At 33.0% G+C, this 22,858-nt stretch overlaps 2 protein-coding genes across 2 annotated transcripts; one reads left to right on the top strand and one right to left on the bottom strand.

Moving 5' to 3' along the window:
* Positions 1-1,692: 1,692 nt before the first annotated feature.
* On the bottom strand, positions 1,693-10,171 carry LOC105335189 (superkiller complex protein 8). Its single transcript, XM_034465395.2, has 11 exons — positions 10,041-10,171; positions 8,137-8,164; positions 7,812-7,917; positions 7,089-7,174; positions 6,480-6,566; positions 5,746-5,894; positions 5,296-5,389; positions 3,486-3,579; positions 3,002-3,094; positions 2,672-2,750; positions 1,693-2,074 (listed from the first exon to the last, which is right to left on the bottom strand). The coding sequence occupies exons 1-11, from the start codon at positions 10,065-10,067 to the stop codon at positions 1,982-1,984; spliced, it is 936 nt and encodes a 311-aa protein (XP_034321286.2). The 5' UTR covers positions 10,068-10,171; the 3' UTR covers positions 1,693-1,981.
* A 61-nt stretch (positions 10,172-10,232) lies between these two features.
* On the top strand, positions 10,233-19,521 carry LOC105335188 (tetratricopeptide repeat protein 23). The gene is made up of 12 exons (XM_066070164.1): positions 10,233-10,365; positions 11,526-11,697; positions 12,057-12,234; positions 12,531-12,654; positions 14,952-15,234; positions 15,632-15,758; positions 16,128-16,210; positions 16,740-16,825; positions 17,292-17,419; positions 17,895-18,044; positions 18,199-18,281; positions 18,941-19,521. The coding sequence occupies exons 2-12, from the start codon at positions 11,555-11,557 to the stop codon at positions 19,062-19,064; spliced, it is 1,509 nt and encodes a 502-aa protein (XP_065926236.1). The 5' UTR covers positions 10,233-10,365; positions 11,526-11,554; the 3' UTR covers positions 19,065-19,521.
* The last annotated feature ends 3,337 nt before the right edge of the window (positions 19,522-22,858 follow it).

Consider the following 22,858-nt stretch of genomic DNA (forward strand, 5'->3'; position numbering starts at 1 on the left):
AATCTATTAATGTTCATATTTATGGATTTGTTGACACATGTATATACATATGAAAAAATTTTTTTTAAACTTTTTAAAGTTTTTTTTTATTTTGCCATTTATTCATTTTTGGCGATCAGGTTCTCAAAATACTACATAATCTATTAGAGATAAATTTTGTAAATGAATACATATATACAGCAAATTGTATGTTAGACGTGTTTTTTTAATAATCACTTATGTATGTTGTACGCATGCGTTTAACATGGATTGATAAAATACGTATGACTTACGTGAGTTAAATACGTATGTTTGGTATTACTTACGTTGAAGGTGCGCGAAGCACATTTTTCTGTAACACATATCACACAGTCACGTTACCAGTATTTCGGGGGCAAATTTAGCCATAAACCTTTAGTCAAACCTTTTTAATCATAAAGTGAGTTTTAGTCTTCTGTAATAGCTCTGTTGATATTTCGATACGATAGAACCCCCCCCCCCCCTCTACCCCACAAATCAAAAGAAGCTCTGATCAGTCATCATTCAATTACAGCAAAGTTAGACTATCGGATCCACATAATATAAAAATTCAGAAATTATCTCCGAAAAATTAAGATTAATGTACACGTATTTTAATTTTTACCCGAAGAAAGAAGTTTTTGTCATGGCTTTAAGAAATTATTTAAACTCAAAATTGACTTTCTTTTAACTTATAATTAACATGTTTTTTAAAAGTTGTGATTGAAATTGAGATTATTAGATGGATTTAAAAGGCGTTGAAAATAAAGCAAAACGTCATATTATTTTCCAGTTCTTTTAAAAGTTACGTTAAAATTTAAGGAGATTTTATCAGGAAAGAAAATAATGCATACCCCCCCCCCCCCCCCCCCGAAAAAAGAAAGGATGAGATACATATATGCATTTTTCATTCTCCGAGTCTTCCTTTATTTCATTGCAGTTAGCATTAAAACAATTATTAATTTTGAATGCCTCGGTGACAACTCGTGCGAGTCGCGTTAGAATTTCCTCTGTGATGTGGTTACACCTCGTTAGCTCGGCGTGTTTTGCTGACAAGGGTAATTAAGAAATATTAGTATTTCTAATTAGCAATTAAAATTAGATGAACTAATCTTCATCATTTTTATATAATATAACCACTTCTTACAGCAGATTTTTTCTGCTCTTTAATTTTTTTTCTTACCGCATATTCAACTCTTTTAACCTTTAAACATTTACTTAAGTTCTTTTTGTGACAGAAGAGCATTTAAGCCCAATTTTCATTATGTTCTTTTCTCATATAAATATCCGGTGTATATTTAATTACTGAATTTTTAAAAAAAAAAAGCATTGCAGAAAAACTCTTCAACATGCTAATTTCTCAATACTCTCCAATCCTTGTAGAGAAGATATTAAAAATTGAGGGAAAAAAAAGTGCAACACAAAGGCGTAACTTTATTTTTTAAATTTTATTTCCTCAATGTTCATTTTCATAAGGAATGATCTATTTAAAATATAATTTGATATGTTCACAGAAAATCTGCCCATTTTTATGAACAAATATTACAAATCTTAACGATGTATATGTTTTCTAAAATATTTTGTATGAATGGGATTTTTCCTAATACATGTAATGTCATTATATTCATTTCAGAAATCATACAGTACTTTTTACAGATAAAAAATAACATCACGGTGTTTTAATTCATAAAGATTCATATGTATACATAACAATGCAGTAAATGTCTTCTTCGAAGACATGGCTTTTTCTAAGGCTCAACATTCAATTCCACAATTCATCATGTGTAAAAGTACTTCAACAAATCAGCATAAAAAAGCTTTTTTTCAATGTCTGTACATTTTTTTCCCTTAAATTTCACACACACACATTGCTTTGTGTGATTAAAAACACCCAAATGTGGAGTTTGAAAGAAACAACAGTTTTTTTGGTTTAGATGACAAGTCTGATGATGAATAAGATGATGATGTAACAATGGTGATGACATCACACAGGTGGACAGTCGTAGATGTGGATGGCCCGGTCGTCAGACACGGACACGATCTTAGACCCTGCACTGTTGTATTTGGCACTCCATACCTGTGGAACAGAACAAAAGTTCTATGTTTAAGTAGAACATATAATATGGAACACAACATAAGGACACTGATAGAGTAGAAACTACACTGTGAAAGAACATAAGGATACTGTAGGAGAAGAACATACAATGTGGAATAAGACATAAGAAAACTGTTACGATAGAACATATACTATAGAACAGAAAGTAAGGGCATTTAAGAGTGGCTTATAGACAGTAGAGCAGAACATGAGGACATTGTAAGAGTAGAACAGAACCAACAAGGAGTGGAACATAGATTGTAGAACAGAACATACAAGAGTGGAACATACATTGTAGAACAGAACATACAAGAGTGGAACATAGATTGTAGAACAGAACATAGGGAGTTTGTAAGAGTGAAACATAGATTGTAGAACAAAACATCTTGGACTTAATTAGAGTAGAGCACACAATATGATACAGAACACAGGAAAAATGTGATACTTCCACTTATAACTGTGATAAAAAACAAAAAAACAATTCCTTTGGTCCTTTGTGGTCAGAGAGAAAGAGAGAGAAAAGAGAGAGAGAGGTCTTATGGAAAGAGAGATTTCCTTCTTCTGTCTTCACACCCTCACCTGGTCCGAGTGATCGTAGAACGTGTGTACACACTGCCTGCTGCCAGCGTTCCAGATCTTCACCGTCTTGTCTGAGGAACTGTAGGTCAAGAAACGATTTACTTTTATTAAAATCAGTTAATCAATCAATCAAATATTTCAATCCAGAATTTTTCATTCCATTTCCTGAGTTAAAGGTTTTATTTCCAATTATAATGAGCATATAACTACCATAATGTAAACAGTTTTCATTCCATATTCCATAAAGTCTTGCAAAATTTCAGACATATTTAAAAAAAGACCAAAATTTGCATTATACAAATTTTTGAACAAAGCCTGTCAAATACACACCTGGAAACAAAGTGGGTGTTATCCGGACAGAAATCCACACTGAGGATCCAGGATCCATGGCCAGAGAGGGTTCCGACTGAGTTAGCATGCTGCCTATATTTTACGAGAGATAAAAATAATAAACACAACTAATATAAAGTGTCATTTTATGGAACATTGTATTATATTTTGGGAATTTTACCAGAATATCTCAGAGCAGAATAAAAATCTAGGATAATGTATTTTTTAAGATTTTTTAAAATAAGGCTATGACTTTCACTTGTTAAAAAACATAATTGAACTTTATTTGGAAGAGTACTAAAGAATGATGAATTAAAATGATGGAATACAATGGAAAAAACACAAACTGCAAAAAAAGGATAACTGAGGAAAACGGGGATTATCTTAATACACATGAAAGTTCTCCCTTCACAAGAGTTTACAGACAAAGGTGGATGACTTAAATACAAATGAAGGTCAGCCATACAATGTATAGAACACTCACACATCGTAGATCTTGATCTGGTTGTCGTCAGAGCCGGTCACTAACAGCTGGGAATCCGGCGAGAAGCACAGTGACCGGATCGGCTTAGCGTGACCTGGATTAGAATAAACCGGTTCAATCACCTCTTAATCATAAAGTCACATACTGCTGTACTTAACCTATACACAGGTAAAAATTTCATCATGTGTTGATTCAAATATGATTACTACAAATATATGTTAAACATATGTTTTGAGTCTATTATAATATGTTTAACATATTTTTTAAAACAATCATGTTAACAATATTTTTCCAACATATGCTGTGAAAAATTCATATGTTCAACATATATTACTCGAAACTTATGTTGAGAATATATGTTGCAATTTTACATGTGTAGCTGCGAAAATGTAGCCTTCTGATTTTTTTCTATTCTGACATATTTTTCTCTCTCCAAAAAACATAACTACAGCTAGCACTGTTTTCTACTTGTTTGTGGGGATGTTATTTTGCATATCTACTTAGTACATGATTGAGGAAATGGAGCTGTAATTATTTAGAATGCCCTAGAAAATGCAAAAATTGAGCCATTACAAATTCTACTAATTCCACAATACATGCATTTAATTTAATTCAAACATAGTTTATTGATATTCAAATGGATTGGGAAACAAAAACAACCTATATAAACCCTCTTACAATTTGATTTTTCAACAAGTCAATAAAGGTGTCCAGCAAGAAATACAACTCTCTTTAAATCATATTCAGGATACAATCATTTTCCTGTTTAAGGGATGAAAGTATCCACCAAGAAAGACAACCCTTTAATTGTGAGCTGTTCAAAGTCTGTGTTGGAAGATTAATTGTTATTTTTTCTTGCAAGAAAGACAACTCTTTGATCGGTTTATAAAAATTATGAACAGTTCAAAACTCGGATTGGAAGATTCCTATTTACACCCAATAATTTTCAAAACACATTATATATCTTTTTAAAAACAGGGGACTTACTGAAAACAATGGATATATGAAAATAAGAAAACAATTGTAAATACTATAATTAAAAGTGTTGAAATTGGTTCCTGTTGTTGAAATTCAATTAAATCAACAACAAACGAAGTTTGTGTCCCTGTTGTGAAATTTCCAAATTTCTAAAAACACATAAAAGACTGAATATCCATATAAGGAGAGAGTTTTTTTTTTTGAAAAACCTTTTTAAATAGTTAAACAGGTTTGAAAATAATAATCTGATACTTTTTTTCTATACCAGAAACTTTTAATATCATTACATCCTACTTTGGAATCATTCTATAGGTGACCATCATTAATTCTATGGGTACTTTATAAATCACCCCTTCAACTTTCTACTTTCCAGCACACACAGTTTAGCCTCAAATAATTGTTTCTTTAAGAAAATGACATATCAAGGAAAGTTTGTGTAGGTCTCTACAAATTGTAGAGACTGCACAATCTATTAAAATTGATTCATATTTGAAAATGTAACAGTTAGATCATATTAATAAGTTAAATTTTAGCGACAAGGAAGGGAGGGAATGACTATGATCTAACTAACTTAGAACCTAACCCACTTTTTCATTGGCTGATCAAAAGTTCTGCACCAATCAAATATTATCTCTCTTTTGTTTACAGTTATTTAAGCAGTCATTTGAAAATATGACGTCGCTGTGAACTAAGAGAAACTCTAAACAATTAAAAGCATCACTTAATAGAATATTTAGTGACTGCTGAATGGATGAAAATTACAGTGAGTTATATTCTTATTATGTATCTAGTATGACTTGAACTGAGGATAATTCAATAATCTAATGCCTACCTTCCAGAGTATGTATTAATCGACCAGTCTGTGTGTCAAATATGTTGATGATTCCGTCTATAGCACCAGAGGCAATTAATTTCCCATCAGGGCTCTTGATTGAAAAGAAAATTCATATGAATAAAGACAAAATTAAATACATGTACCGGGTAAACCCTGCAGACTCAATGAAAGAAGGGGGAAAAAATTCAAACATCATCTTTATAAGTTTACCAATACATGTTATGAAACAATTTTGAGAAACACTGATCGAGAAAGAAAACAGAATGAAAACAGAATGAAAACAGATAGAGAACAGAGATCGAGAGAAACAAACAAATAGAGGAAACTGATAGAGAGAGAAAACGGAATGATAACAGATAGAGAGAAAACAATGAAAACAAACAGATAGAGAATGCAGACAGAGTTTGCCTTTGTCTGAGACCTGAACTTCAGCAATGAGATGCTTACATAAGCAATACTTAGAGTGAAGCCTCCCCTGATGTCCAGAGATTCTTCTTTACGTCCTGACTCCACCCCAAACAGGTTGATTTTTCCGCTGTGGCTTCCTGTTGCTAAAAATCGGGAGTCTGGTGAAAAGCTGATTGTCCAGGCATCCACTGCAAAGAAAAAGTCATCACTTACAGTTCCCTGGTGCCAACAAGATGCAAGACCAAAGAATTTTGAAACACTAAAAAGAAACTTTATCTCTTCTATCAAAAAGTCAACATTAAAAAATGTTATAACAGTAATGAAAATCCCCCACTGAAACAAATGCTAAACTCTAGCTCACTCTCTTTGACTTTGAACCAGTAAATTTTACAAGACCTTGTCGACCTTTGAGAACCCTAGGTAAATATTCGTTGATTTATTGCAAAAAAGTTTGAAGACTGCAAATGCCAATATAAAACAGAGGAAAGATCTATCGTTACATAAGCTATAATTTTTACTTTATATAAATTTCCCCTCTATATGTCTAAAATAACTTATTTAATACCAAACAGGTACAATAAAACATGGTTATAGTGAACACGCTTATAATAAATTGACATTTGACAAAGTGATTTTCATTCCCTGGGACTTTATTACATGTTGTAAATTTGATGGATACAATGAATTATGTTGATAGCAAAGAAAAATCTCCTGTTCCTGGCACTTTGTTATAAGAGTGTTTTTCTGTACGTATACTTTCTGTGATGACTTACCTGGTCCAGCCTCCATACTTTTGATACATTTACCCGTGTCCACGTCCCACACCCTGACGTGACTGTCCAGACTACTGGAGGCCGCCACTGAAACAATCCAAGTAACACAAATGTACATTTTACACAACTTCATACTTCATATCCCTCAACATTGTTCCAACTTTGGCGAATCAATGTACTGAGATTACTGTCAGGGTTTTCAAATTGAATTTTTTTTTTAAATATATGTCAAAACTACATATCTGTATCATACCCCTAAACGTTGTCCTGAATTTGGGGAATCAAAGTATTGAAGTTATTGACAGGGTTTCAAAATACAATATTTTTTTTTTCATCATCCAGGATAACAATACTGAGCGTTATTGGGAACAGCTAATGTGCTGTCCTGTATTTGATTCTGTTTAGCATCATGATGACACTTTGGAGATTGAATTCCAATGAACTGGAACCAGTAACATTTGGTATCAAAATCACAACTATCATTTTAAACTTCTTTATAAAAAATCTATGGATTCATAAACTATCAATTTGATCATTTATGTATTTGACTTTGACTTTGACTTTGATATTTTTCTCTTTACCAGGAGCTTAACTTTAAAACAATCTTACATGTGCCACTCAGGTTCATATCCACGGAAACGACCCCGAGTTGATGACCTTCAAGGACATGTCTGAGCTCCAGCTTTTCTCCTGTCCTGTAATACACACAGATATTATCAGATATCAATAGATATCATTAGACGTCCACAACACACAGATATCAATGGATAATAGTGCTGTAGATTTTTTGGTAAATAAAGCTAACATTCTAAAATTGCGTGTAACCTGGTGAAATCAATTTCATTTTTTGGAACTCCCTATTTGCAAGTTGTATATTTTGGGAGTTTCTACCCCTGCTAAACATTGGATCAAAAAAAGTTCTTATATTTCTCAATCTTTTATTTAAAATCCTGGTTACTATGCAAGCACATAAAAATCAACTTCTGATTATAAAATATGTGTCTCACTGTATACATGTGGGTAAATATCAGTCTATAAATTCTGTATACATTGTTATTTTGCCCCATGTTTTTTTTTGGGCCCTTCTATACTTGCAAATGCTTTAACTCAGTCTTGAGTTTGCCCAGACACAGCTTTTGATTGATATTCTTTTATTCTTTCTAATCAATACAGCGATTTCAATATTGTTTTTAAATTTGTCCAGTCTTAAATCTGCCTGCTGACAACGAGTCCGAAAGAGGCCAAACTGAAATTGGGGCTACCATTTCTAACTTAAGTTACAAGCAATAATATTATCACAATACAAGGACATAATGCCATTTTCCTCCTCACCATTTCCAGACTTTGACGAGGTCATCGATGCCCCCAGTGATGATGTTTTCTGACCGGTCTCTATCACTCTGCTGCCATGCACAGCTCCAGATACTGTCCTCATGAGCTTACAACAACAACAAATAAAAAATGCATTTAATAACTTGAATAGAATTGCTTGGCCATTTTGAAAAAAAATTGATCAAAATCCTTGAGAAGGAGAGCTTTGTATAAAAAGATAAGGCAAATATTCAAATTATCTGTAAAATCTGCTATAATCTGTTATAAATCGAAGAATCATTTTTCATTTATCAGCTTTTAGATTAGTTTCAAGGAAATAACTCACCATTTTCCTGTTTGAATATTATCGAGTACTGCAAGAAAAGACAAAAATGTATCTTGAAACACAAATTGAAAGTGTATTGAATTAAAATTATATTATGAACCTATAGCTCAGCTTAATTATATACTATTAGTTTCCAAATTTCACTCAGTTGAATGTAAGAAGTCTCAATCTTGTGTACATGTTACATCATAGGAGCCAAAATTTTGAAGAGAACAAAAATCCATGAATTAACCAGGAAATAAACCTGTGAGACAAACAAGTTTAATTGCAAGCATTAGACAGCTGAAAACAGCTATCATATCAGTTAGGAGAGCACCTGACTAGAGATTCAAAGGGTCATGGTTCAAATCCAAGTCTTGTCAATAATTATTTTTCCCATCCTATTACAGTGTCAGCCCCTGAAACTGACAGGTTATCTCCTGCCAGTGGGAACTTAATCATTTAAGGGGGAAGAATCGACAGACTGGTTCAATTGCAGCCTGGTGCCAGATATCTCAGTAGGTAGAACATCTAACTAGAGATTAAGGAGACCTGGGTTCGAATCTCGGTCTGATCAGTATTCACACAGGAGTCGGCAATCTTATCAATAAATAATACCTAGAGTCAAAGTAAGTAAAAACCAAGCCATGAGCTTCGCTCACAAAGTGAGCGAAGCGAATAGGAATGCAACGCGATTTTTCACAAATATGCTGTCGCGCCGATATTTGCTTTGAACTGGCGATTAAATCAATAACAATCAAGAGAACTAGCGTCAAACAACTTAACTCTGTCCTAAACTTCGGATAATTCAACCCCTAAAGCTCTATATCGGCGAATTAGGTATTTTTTATTGATAAGATTGCCGACTCCTGTGGTATTCATTGCCCCAATCCTGTTACAAATTAACCCACAACACATGCTGCAGGCGCTTAATCTCTCAGATCTCAAGTCTACTTTTACATACTTTTAGTTTTGATTGAATGATTCAGTTTCACCAGAGACATAAATAACAGAGATTGGCTACTCCGCCATTAGCGTGTTTTGTTGTTGAAAAATGGACCAACCTTACTTTGAGAACTACATTTTAGTGAACTGAGATAATGATCTTAAACCAAAAGTATATTGTTTTAATGAAAGTGTGCATAGGTTCTAGACATTTTTGAAACAAAAAATTTAAAAATAAGATTAATATATAGAAAATATATTGGCCTGCTTTAAAACTTTGGCGAAATCTCGGACGATGGGTAGCAAACTGCCTCCTGAAACTCCTCTTTTAATATTGTTTATATGACATAAACTCATGAAAGTATAATATTTTGAATGTTTTGGTAATAGGTTTTAGCTGTTTATATTTTAATATAACTGTTTATTAGAAAGATATACTGATTTAAACTGGGAACACTTTACAATAGGAACCGCGGGATTTCGCGAGATTTCGATCAGCTGCCAATCTCTGTTATTTATGTCTCTGGTTTCACAAATGACTTGGCAATGGATGTTGATGCAGTGTTAAAGCACTTGACTTATGACATTGTATGATACAAGGGCTATAATTGGGATTCCTGATTAAAGACAATGCTTTCATCTATTAATGCTACTCTTCCTCATGTAAATGGTCAAATGGTTGCAATATGGAATGATTCCTGACTAAATCATATGACTAAATCATATAAGCACATGTATTACATGCATTCATATCTTTGACTATAACAATAAAACTACTCAAACTAAAAATAAATAAACATTTTGTTATTACAGAAGACAGTAGCTGTACTGTACTTTTTAACAATTTTTGCTGCAATTATGAGCAATATTATAAATGCTGTTTTTCTGTGAAAAAATTGATGGAAAGGTCCACTCGATGATATCATATGACTCATTTGAAGACACAAAAAACAGACAGGAAAATGAAAAAGAAAAGTTACCAGTTGTGAGAGACCGGTGTTCGCCATGTTTGTTGCTATCCATCAATTAGATAAGTCATACAGTAAATGTCTCGGTAGAAAAACACGTTTTCTGTCGCTTAAATAGGTAAAACATTAGGACTAAAATTAAATATTTTTTGTCAAGATCTTAGATATTTTAAAGGTAAAAATACTTTCAAATTCTTGTGCATAATCAATACCTTCATCAATTCTAAGTACAATGTATCTTTTTATTCAAAATGGCGGAGAAGAAGATAAACAAATATATTGCTAAGCAGCACTTTTAGAAAATACACCGGTTTTGAGCAAGAAAGCACACTTCTAGGTACAGTTAATCACTCACAGATTGTTTTTGATAATTTATCTGAAATTATTTCACGCGTTTATGGTGTGATTTGAAGATGCTGAACTTGCAAATGATGAAAGCAGGTGCTTGCCATGACATATGTCTGAGTATCCTTCATTATAAAATTGTGGTGTAAATGGAAGTAAGATGATTGATAAGTTTTTATATGTTATGAAAGGGAAACCAAATGTCCTTACGCTAGTACCAAGACTGGGGACTATAAGAGTGCATTAATATTTTAAATCCTACAGTGTAAGTCATGTATTATGATGGTTTTGATGGCGTGCGACTCATACAAGAGTGGGTGTTCTCATTAGTGAGCTTTGGGTAGAAAGCGTGCAGATGCGTCTGAGAATCATTTTGATATCATATCTGCATCATAAATTCATGAGTAAAATCATTAGTTGAAGCACAAACTGTATAATTAAGATCTGCATATATAGTTCCAACATTAAAACACTTTGCAGAAACAAAATATGAGGGTTTACTAGGATAGATGAAGTCTATTCCTGTTCATTCAATCCGATCAAAATCAGATTCTCAATGCTCCTAGCTGGTTAGGGATTTGTAGCTCAGATGTAATACATGTATTGATCATCAAAGATCTGTTTTTATCACATTGACTGTCTTCTTCTCTAAGGCAGAATAACAGGGAAGCTGATGAGAACACACACACCCTTTGACTTAGATTTATGTAAGGAATAATTCTCTGAGTAATATGAGGTGGCTCCATCGTCACCAAATTTTTCAAATTCCTCAACTTGTTCCTCAACTCAAATCCTTTAAAGAAAAGTACATAAATTTGAGGTCAAACCTCAGATTTGTAGCCAGGTATTGACTTGAGGAAAGTTGGTGACGGCGGGGCGTGATCAAATAAGATAGGGATGATCAAATCCAAAAAAGCCCAAAGGTTATTGCAGACAAAGACTTTGGAAAATGTGAATATTGCTTATTATTGACATCCCCCCTATAAATACATTTAATTCTTTTCAACTAACACAAACCCATAGAGTAGATCTTTGGGCTACCAAACACTCATACTACTACCAACAGTATTTTGATTAAGTACAATTTTCTTTCTTTTTCATTCATTACTTCAAAGTAAACTCCTAATTTCTATGAATAATTATAAAATTTAGGTATTTCATACAAACTGAAGAATTAAAGAATGTCTGATGAGGAAGAGTTCGGGATTGGTGTGGGTGGTCCAATGGTTGTAGAGGTCAAAGGTCGAAGCAGGACCCCAGGCTCCTCAAGGTCGCCTCGACGACATCATAACGACTCTGATGAATACTCTGAAGATGATGGATGGTAAGGCGATAACTCTACACACATAAATCTTTCCAGTCATTTAATCAAATTGCCAGAGGGTGAATTTAAAACATAACTTAGAAAGGAGCTGCAAGTTTAAAATCAGGCAAAATCTTTTGTAATCGCGATAGAGAAAGATTACCTTGGGTGAAAATACATGCATCTGTGTATACAGTTACGTGAATTAGTATATTCTTTTCTTGAAAGTGTTTTTAGAGGTGAAATGAAAAATTTTGCTAAATTTATTGATTATCAGCAGAGTTTGTTTGGTAATGCTTGTTAAGTTCAAATTGTTAACTTGCTACTTTTTGTTAGATAACCAACTCTCTTAATCATCTCATAATTACATTGATCTTAAGGTCTGCCTCGGAAGATAATGAAAGTGACGATGAGTCCGTCGTTCCCACACACAGAAGTCAGAGAATGTCACAACGATCCCCTCGCAAAAATGGCCGCTCCAAAATTGACATGACACCCCCTGACAAGAAACTTAAAGTTGCTGAAAAGAAAGTAGTGAGATTTACAGAAAATGGCAAGGTTAGTTTATTCTCAAAATTTATCTTTACAGACTCGGAGATGAAAATATCGGTAATTGTTTTCTGTACAGATTTTTTCCATGTGGAAAACACTGATAGGAAGATCTTGCTGTATTTGATTGTATTCAAGATAGCAATGTTTGATATATCAATTTTTACCTTTAGAATCACATACATTGTACTTTACAATACTGTAAACAATTCTCTGAACTATCACATACTTTACCGTACTGTAAACAGTTCTCTGAACCATCACATACCTTACAGTACCGTAAACAGATGAATGGATTATTACAGGTGGATAAAGTCATCACAGAGCTTACCAAATGTCTGGCTCTGAATCGGATTCTGCATGGAGCCGGACACTGGAAGCTGGCTCGTTGTCATGCCAATCTGGCAGAAGCCTATCTGGATCTGAAAAGTAAGTGTCAGATGGGCTCTGCTTTGTCATCCACATTTAATTTAATTTTAACTGTTTTGAACTTTGCCTATTAGAAAGAAAAGCAGTTTTCAAAATTCTCTGGACTCTAACCCAACATTTCCAAAACAAAAGCAGTCTGGATTGGCTCAAAAATTAATTCGAATACAATTTGCAGTGATACTGGTTTACAATGGACGACAGAACCTTTTACAATTCTCGGAGTAACATATACTGCGAACCTAAAAAACATGGAACAACTGAATTTTGATAATAAACTAAAACTAGTTCAGAAAGAAATTAACCACTGGTTAAAAAGAAATATTTCAACATTGGGAAAAATTACAGTTGTTAAAAGTTTACTTTTATCAAAATTCACACATTTGTTTACCTCTCTTCCAAAACCAAGTACTCAATGGATACGGCAATTTGAAAAAACACTGTATAATTTTATTTGGGGAAATAAAATAGACAAAATATCTCGAAAAACATTGCAATTAAATTATGAAAAAGGGGGATGCAGAATGACAAATGTTGAAATATTTATTAAGTCTCTTAAACTAACATGGATTAGGAGACTTTTAACAACTAACTCAAGCTGGATAAGTATTTTTTCTGAAATAACTGGGTGTCATACTTATAAACTATGTCAGTTTGGACCTGAATATTGTAGACAGAGGGCAAAAGCCACTCGAAATAATTTTTGGAAAGAAACCTTATTTTATTTATGTGATTTTTTAGAAAGTATAGAGACTGATAATATCAATATCATGCTTGAGCCACTATGGTACAATAATAAAGTAAAGATTCAAAATAAATATGTATTTTGTAAGGCTCTTTATGAGAAAGGATTTCATATTGTTCATGATTTATTTGATACTCAAGGTGAATTCATTAGTTATGAGAGAATCACTAATGAATATCCAGTTAAGATTCCATTTACTACTTACGAAGGTTTGAAACGTGCAATTATTTGTGCTTGGCCAAATGTTAAGCAGTTTTCACATCAAGTAATAATCAAACCATACCAACCTGAATCTATCAAAATACTTTGCTTGTGTAAAAAAGGAGCACGGAATATCTATGATCACTTGATGGTAAAATCTAATCATAAACCTATTTGTGAAAACAAATGGGCCTTCAATTTAAATTTACCTCTAGATTTTAACTGGAAACAGGCTTATTCAAACCCTAGATCTGCCACAAAAGATTCAGGACTGATATGGTTTAACTATAGAATTATCCACAGAATACTAGGTACTAACAAAATACTACACATGTGTAAAATTAAAAATTCCCCACTATGTTCAATATGTTTTTTAGAACCAGAAACAATTACACATCTCTTCTTTTACTGTCCATCTATTTTTCAGATATGGTTATTAATGTCTGATTGGATTTTTAGAAAGTCTGGTGAAAGAATTGTATTTGATGCCAAAACTGTTATTTTTGGTGTTCCAGAAAAGAAATACTTAGCTATAAACCTAATTATCATGTTAGTTAAGAGACATATCTTTAGTCAATCCAGAAAATCTGCTAATATTGCATTTGAGAATATTGTGAAATATTTACAAAATTACTATTCTTTAGAGAAACTAATGTTGGAAAATAGATTTTACCAAAAGAAATGGTCAAGATGGGTATGCCTCTTTGACGTGGCATAATGTGTAGTAAGACCCTATCATTATTGTATTATTATTTTTATATTTACTTTCCCAATCTGTGTGGGAGTGGTGTGGTGTGAATGATGGTATAGATGTATTTGTATTTAAAATGAATAAAAAAAAAAAAAAAAAAAAAAGAAAGAAAAGCAGCTGCTAAAAACTACAATAAAAAATTTAGGACACTTCTGGATATTGATCACTTTCCTTCCAAGTCACAATTTATGTTTTCAAAATTTATTCCAAAGTGGAATCATTGGACATTGTTTTGTATTTTTATTGATATACTATAGAAAAGTTCTTGTGCAATGTATTAGTAATAAAGTAGTCAATAAAAAGAAAATGTACCCAACTACCCATCGAATGTGTGAGATAAATATTCAAAGAATTAATATCCCCCCAGAATTTACCATTCAAATCTAAGGTTCAAACAATGTACAATTTTTTAAAGGAGTCTTTCATTCAGTAAAACTATCCTTTGACACCAAAATTTTAGAAATATAAATTCTGCTAGCAAGTAGGTAAAAAGTACCGCATCTTTGGGTAATTCCTTAATTCCATATAAGGAAACTTTGGGTAATTCCTTAATTCCATATAGGGTGTAGTAATTGATGAAAATTTCCATTTTATCTATTTCAGGTTATGCAGTACAGGCAGAATACCACACAGAAAATGCCAAATCCATTATGTTGAATTCAGTGACTAGCTACACGACGGACCAGGAGAAAGCGGACATCTACGACGTTCTGTTCAAGATCTACTACATTCAGGGCCGGGCTCTGGCCGCGTTAAAGAAGTACAACGAAGCAGATCAGATGTTGGCCAAGACGGAAAAAGTGATCGGCGAGCTGAACAAGCTGTCCTGTGTGGACGACAACCAGCTGGATGATTACGAGATCAAGCTCACGCAAGCCACTGCAAGGTATCATGGGAAATTTATGGCGCTAAAAAGAGAGATTATGCAATTCTGATTTTTTCAGATCCTCTTATTATTTTGTTTTCCAGAAATTACTACCAAAGACTTTAAGAATTTGTGGCGACTCACTTTAATTAGCAATATGTTACGGTTGAAGAAAAAATATAAAAATTCATTTCATATATAATGTATGAAAACATCAAATGAAATGAAATGGATTTTATTTTAATAAAAAAAATATTTATTTTCTGATCATTTAACAGTATATAAAATAGCTCCAAAACATGGATTTCCAAATTGAAAGACAATGTATCTAATTAAAAATATAATATTTTATTAGATTCCAATAAAATATTATAAATAATGGCTTTAATTATTTAACACTTTTTGTTTTTGCATGCAGATTACAATGGAAACAGAAGAAGTATGCATTGGCTTCGTCTCAGTATGACAAACTCTTGAAGCTGATGGAGGATCGCTATGGCGACGACTCCATCCTTCTGATCCCTGTGTATCAGGAGTGTGGAAAAATATCCTTTGACCTCTAAACTTTGAACTCCACCATGTGTCTAAATTTACACAATTTTTTATTTCATGACATAGGATGTCAAAAATTTTCATGCAACATTTATAGTTGCTACATTACATACTTGGATAGTAATTTGTCAAGAAATGGTAATTTATAAAAGGATTAAGTTGTGTTGATAAAAGAATAATTACAATGTAGTTGTATGTCTCTTTTTGCTCAATACACACAGTTTATGTCATTATTTCTTTTGTTTTGAACCACAGACTTTAATGCTGCTAATTCTGTCTGTCTGACTGTCTTCCTCTCATCTCTCTCTCCATTTAAGCATTTTAATATGTGATAGTTGATGTATAATCCTTGACCGAGAAACTTGGAACAGAGTAAAGGAAGATACGCAAATCATGAGAGAGCCATAGACATGTTTCTTCAGGCACATTCCATCGCTGGCTCACAGTAAGTAGATCTATAGACAAGCCTCTCTCCTCCACCCATTGGACCCACCCCCATCCTTATGAGTACTAGTTGTAGAAATAAGAAACCATCATGAATAACCATGATTTGTAATTGAAAGTATGGGTACAAACATAACTCAACAGAATACATCAAGATATTCTGATTTTACTGCTATATAGAGATTTGTGAAAATATTTTTCATGCATCCATTATTTTTGTTCAAATTGGCAAGAATAAAAAGGTATATCATGTCAATATAAATTTAATTTGTATGAGATTGACTTGCATTGCTTGTACAGAATATCATAGGAGAACATATTAATTCCAGTCTTATTTTAATTTTACCCAATAGATTTTACATGTTTTAATCTATGTCTATAAAAAAACAATTTTCAAAAATTTTGTTGAAATGGACTGATTGAATACCAGTAATGCAGAGCAACAGCCCTTTTAACTTTTATCGTAAAACCATTATTTAAAATTGATGTAATAATTGTACATTTGATTTTGTTAATTTGTGTTGCTATAGTTACAAGGATGGCCACGCCCAGTTGATTGACACCTCCTTGGCCCTGGCCCAGGCATACAGTAGTACAGGGGATGAAGATGGTGAAGGTGAAGGACTCAGTACTGTTGTTAATGTGGTACACCCCCAACATAAGGGAGATAACTCTTGATTTAGAATCAAGGGGAGATGACTCTTGATTTAGCATCAAGGGGGAGATGACTCTTGATTTAGAATTATAGGGGAGATGACTTTTAATATAGAGAGAACAAACTCAACATAAGGGAGAAACTTTTAAGATAAAAAATGACAGCCACCAACATAGGGTAGAAGACTTTATCAACATAAAGGAGATTAATTTAAAGAAAATAAGAGTCCAATTTTACAAACTCCTTTGTTTTTTGTTGGACAATATTTTTTTTTCCTTGGGGGCTAACATGACCAACATTGCCTTCAACCCCAGTCAACATTTGTATAATTCGGAGTTTAAAATGCAGATCTACAAACCTTTAAAGGGTACTGACAATTTCACATTTATTGAAAAATAAAATATTTTTCTCATTATAAAATTTGCAGCTGCTGCTGAAAAATACATGAATGAAAGTCTGGCGACTTGCCAAATGATTCACGGTCCGCACCACAAACAGACACTGTTGGTACAGGACGAGCTAGCGCGGCTCTACATCAGAACGGACAGGAACGCTGTAAGTTATTTAATTGTAATCTCATTTCTGGTTGGTCAGTTTAAATAATGCTCATTTAGAACATTTTTAGGTTTGGTTTGTTTTATTCAATTTTTTTGCAAGTACTATGCATAATAATCTCTTCTCTGATTGGTCAGTTTAAAAATAAAAGTTTTAGATATGGTTTGATAATTTTACTGAGAATAAAAGAGTTTTCAAATTGTTCTCATGTACCCAGTACCCCACCATGTGGTTTATTTTTTTTGTTGGGGGGGGGGGGGGGGGGGGTGAGAGGGAGCACAGAATTAAAATTGTCAGAAATAACCGTAAAATTTCAACTCATTTATCTATCTTTTGTACCCCACCATGTAGTTTGTTTGTTTTTTTTGTTGGGGGGGGGGGGGGGGGGGGTGAGAGGGAGCACAGAATTAAAAATATCAGAAATACTGTAAAATTTCAACTCATTTATCATTTTTCTATTCATTTGATTTTACAGGAAGCACTCAGCCTTCTCTCCTCCAGTGTGAAAGATAAATGCGAAGTTTATGGTGACTACTCAGAAAATGTTTCGGACACATACAAAATGATGGCCTCCATACACCTGTCCCAGGGCAATATCCCTAAAGCCCTGAAAACTTACAAAAAGGTGTTTATTCCTATATCTACACAATTTGCACATCACTTGGTGCTCAAAGATTGGTGATATTTTGCAGCAGAAATTTTAATTCCCCATTGCCAATGTTTTGTTTTCTTTGTTGACATCTACGATAAGTTTTAATTTTCCCGACTTCTATTTTTAGTGTCATGACATCGAGTGTCTCGTTTTGGGGAAAGGTCACAAGAAGGCCAAGGATACAGAGAGAACGATTGATATCCTAATGGCGTACGTAAAAATGGACAGTCGCTGTAGTTTACTCATTAAACACAAAGATTTAATATCTGTGCAAGATCGTTAGAATCACTCCTTGGGGATTTTAAATTTTCAGATTGCTGTGATCTATATGAAATTGTAAAAATTTGTAGTAGTTTGGGTTAAATGGACCATGGATATCAGCATGATGGCTCAGTGGTAGAGCTCCTGATAGAGTTGCAAGGGTCCTTGGTTCGATTCCCGGTCCTGCCATATGTTTTCATTGTATTTATACGCTCAATCCTCCTTTCTTCAAATTGTTCAGTGAATGTAATTTAAATTTAATGGAAATTATCTGGAAACTAAGTAGGTACTAGCATAACATAAGGAATATACAGTACTTGTATTGCAACTTGTAACTGAAGAGAATCTGATTTGATTAAATTTTATCATATTTTATTTCTTTCACAAGTTAAAATATATTATATTTAAAGTATCTAGAAGAAAACTTATATTATATAGTGAAATATTAAAAAAAAAATTCTTTCATTATTTGGATCATAGTGGTTACTGGAAAATTCAAACTTTGACACACATAATAATTTTTAGATTTGCTCTAAATTGCTCAAATTGCTACGCACATCGTTCATTAACTCTAAGCGGTTATCAATAACTCCCTCTTTTATTTTTAGAACTCCTGGGATTTCCAATCAAGTTGTGTTGAGTAAAGGAGATGAACTAAAGAAGAGACCAAAATTTAACGCAATTGTGAAAGGCAGCCAGAACCTCGGAGGATGTAAAGCAGCTTTTGATTGAATGAAAAAAATTATTACAAACCATGACTAGTTATCTAATTAGCATAACTTATGTAAATTAGTATCAATATTTTTCTCCATAAGTCTTTGTTTAGACAGTGGAAATTTACCATGTAGTTATCTGATTAGCATATAATATGCAAGTTAGTATTAATACTAATTTTCTTTTTTCATAATGTCTTAATGAAAATCCGCCAAGGCTATTTATAGTTCTTCTTTACGAAACAAGATACATCAAATCTTCAAAAATGCTTTACATGTAGTACGGATTACAGGGAAATGTTTGCCCCATTATAATTTCGCCTCTGGGTGAATTCAAATGTCTCAAATTATTTCTCTTTTAAAGACAACTGTGTTTTGGCGAATTCGTTACAAGGCGAAACTGCAAGTGTTAGACGAGTGAAATTACATTATTATTATTAATCAAGAAAGAAACATATTTTACAGAATTGTGCTAGTGTTTTAAAAAGTTATACCATTCAGATTTAGTAACCGATAAATATCCTGAAAAATTAAAAAATTATTAATATTTATAAATTTTAATCATGTACATGACATTGAGTGCAGCTTTTGTCATTCTTCTAATAAAATGTTTTTAGGAAGAATGTTTTTTTTAATGTGAAGAGATATATATTATTAATTGTTTAATTTTAAGTACGTTATGTACCAGTAATATTTTCATATTCAAAATATAATCATAGTTTCAAAATATTCAAATTGAATAGTGTTCCAGTTATGGACTGGGTATGTCCACAAATCATATGTTGCCCTCAAACCCAGACAATAATTATGTTACTATAAATTCGTTATTAAATGCGAGGAATTAATAAATGTGTCCTGGATTTTGTAAATCTCACTTTTATCTTTTAGACAGATGTAAACTGAATGAAACTATCATTGATAATGAAAAAATTTGGCATTCACAATTTTTTTTTTTGGTGATTTGATGCAAAATGGTTGAATCGCAAATTAAGTACTCGCATAAAATAAGAAACCCATGGTATTTAACATGGTACAGTAAAACTTGTTTAGTACGAACACGGATATTGCGAATTTACGGATATAGAGAAGTCATCTTGGATCCCCAGCTATGTAAATTTAATGAATTTCTTAAACGGTTATAACGAATTACCGATATAACGAAGTAATTTCTTAGGTCCCAGTGACTTCGTTATAACCGAGTTTTGCTGTATATGGGTTGTAATCCAAAAAGCAACCATCCGAATCCAGAATCGGCAACAACAGACAAAGAGAAGAAAAAAAACACTAACGCAGTCGACGTACAGTTTAAGCTTTATTTGACTGGTGACAATAAATAATATGGACTGACGAATTAACTGCCAGGGCCCCCCTCAGTTCTGGGGCCCCCAAAAAATCGCCGGGTCTCTCAAACGTTTAGAGAATAGTAATATACAAGTTTTGAAACCTGTCAGAAGAGAGTCACGGCCTGGATGCAGTCACACACAGAAGACTGCAGTTTCTTAAAATATATAATGTATATATATAAAACACGACCCTTTTTCCACCATAAAAATAAGCATAAAATCTATTAGCATGCAGAAGGGGGTCATCACTACATATTTTTAGTTTACCATCTTGTGTTAATTTTTGCAATTTAATACAAAACACAGATTTTTCTTGGAAAACTGAACAAAAAATTTGGAAAACATTTCTTTGTACCCCAGTTTCAACTGAAGATATCAATTATTTAGGTTGAATGAAATTTTTTAAAAAATTTGAATTTTGAACAAGTTATGAACCCACCCCTCAAAAAAGTAAAAAAAAAAACAAAAACAAAAAAAATCCTTTTCCAATTTCTTTTTCAAATTTCAGTGGAAAATATATTTTAAAAACTGCCTTTATAATCAGGTTCATGTATTGGTACATACAGAAGAGAAAACAAAAAAAGAAAGACTTTCTCTATCTCTGGCCTGCGATGAGAGGTTTGTTTCTACTGATACATTGTGGCTACATGGACAGGCGTTTGATGTGTTGTATGAAATGTCGGAACCCCAGCGAATATGTTTACACTTGACGATACTCAGAAAAAAAATATCATACCACTTGCTCACTAGTTCTCATCCCCTAAGTCTCTCTCTCTCACTCTTTCACCCCTAAAATCTTCTGTATCTCTCTTTCTCTCTCTCTCTCTCTCTAGTTTCACAAATACAAGGGCATCCCCACAAATAAGCACTCTCACAATTACAGAATTTTTGCCACCCCTGGCTTTTAGCTAAAAAAAAAATGGTTGGAAAAATAATAAGAGCCCCCAATCAAACATCATCAATTCATCATTGGGCCACTTTAATGTCTTTTCCCCCTAAAAAATTAACCATGAAATGCCACAGACATTTATAGTATATGATACACAGACTCAAAAAAACTCCTACCATAGAAATTCTACATTAAAGAGGGGTCATCATCATCATCATCATCATATAGAAAGGGGGGAATTCTTTAGTCACATGATACATCACATGATACACCATGTGACCAATGTTGTAAAAATAGCACATGTCATACATGTGACTTGTGTCAACCAATGAAAAGAGTACAAAAAAACGATATATACACAAGTCCCAAGTGAGAAAACAAAAAATTTAAATGTTGGGGTCTAACAAACTCTAAATTCTATCAGTATTTGAATACATTTTTTCTGTTGGACCATGAAATAAGACAGATGACCTATAGGTTTAAAGCCATTCAATCTCCTTTGACCTTTGACCTTTAACCTTATCAATCAAGTCATTTTGTTTTCATTATCAACATGCACACACAGTATAGTGTTCCAATGACAGAACAAAAATGACAATGCACAAATAAATATTGTAGATGCCTAATAAAAAAAAGTTATCAAGCCTATTACAAATTGACATGCGACGTTCTCCTACAATCAATATTGCACATTATAAATGAAAGATTCTCAATTTTTTTATTTATAATAACTAGACCTCCTCCCCCTCCCCAGCATCCCCCAAAACTGGTCAGAAAAAAAACCTACTTGTAAGAGAGATGGTAATCAATATCAAATGTAACAAGTTAGCACAAGCTGTACCAGTAGAGATTTGTGAACCTTTTCCTAATATCAAGATTTTATTTTTGGAGGGAGGTAGGGGGGCAATATGACAATCTACTATTGACAAGGTACAAAGTATAATTTGTGTATTCTTTTGGAGAAAAAATGCAACAGAACAGAAAATTTTCAATCTTTTTTGTTTTTAACAGTAAACAGCAGGATACATTTCTGATGACTGTTTCTACCTTCTATGTTGAAGAGTTCCAAATTTTAGTCAAATTAAGTTTCAAACTCAAGACAAGCCAAATCAATGGAAATAAAACCCTGACTGATATCCAAAATTTTTAAATCAATAATTGATACCGACAAATCAATCCCTATCTGAATTATATCCAATTATTTACTAAATCTGGGCAAGTTCAAGGTGGAATGTAGATCACTACATACAAGATCATATATCAGTTCAACAAATCCAGTGCCGAATTTCTTAAAGACACTTCTTAGCACTATTTAGTGGGTTTTTTTTTTCTCTTTACGGTTAAGATTGGAAGTCTTTTGAAATAACTAAAGGACATAGCATTGCATCTTACCAACAAAAAAATATGCATCCAATGTAATCATACAAATAAGATAATATTTATTTTCCAGATGTTTTCTACTGACCCAGTTTGTCATCTATTTACAATTAAAGTCATTTTATAAGGGTCTACGACCCCCCCCCCCCCCCCCCCCCCCCCCCCCCCTTAAAAAAAAATTCCATTCCCATAAAACTCAAAACC

This window comes from Magallana gigas, chromosome 1, assembly GCF_963853765.1.
Source record: "Magallana gigas chromosome 1, xbMagGiga1.1, whole genome shotgun sequence".
Taxonomy (NCBI): domain Eukaryota; kingdom Metazoa; phylum Mollusca; class Bivalvia; order Ostreida; family Ostreidae; genus Magallana; species Magallana gigas.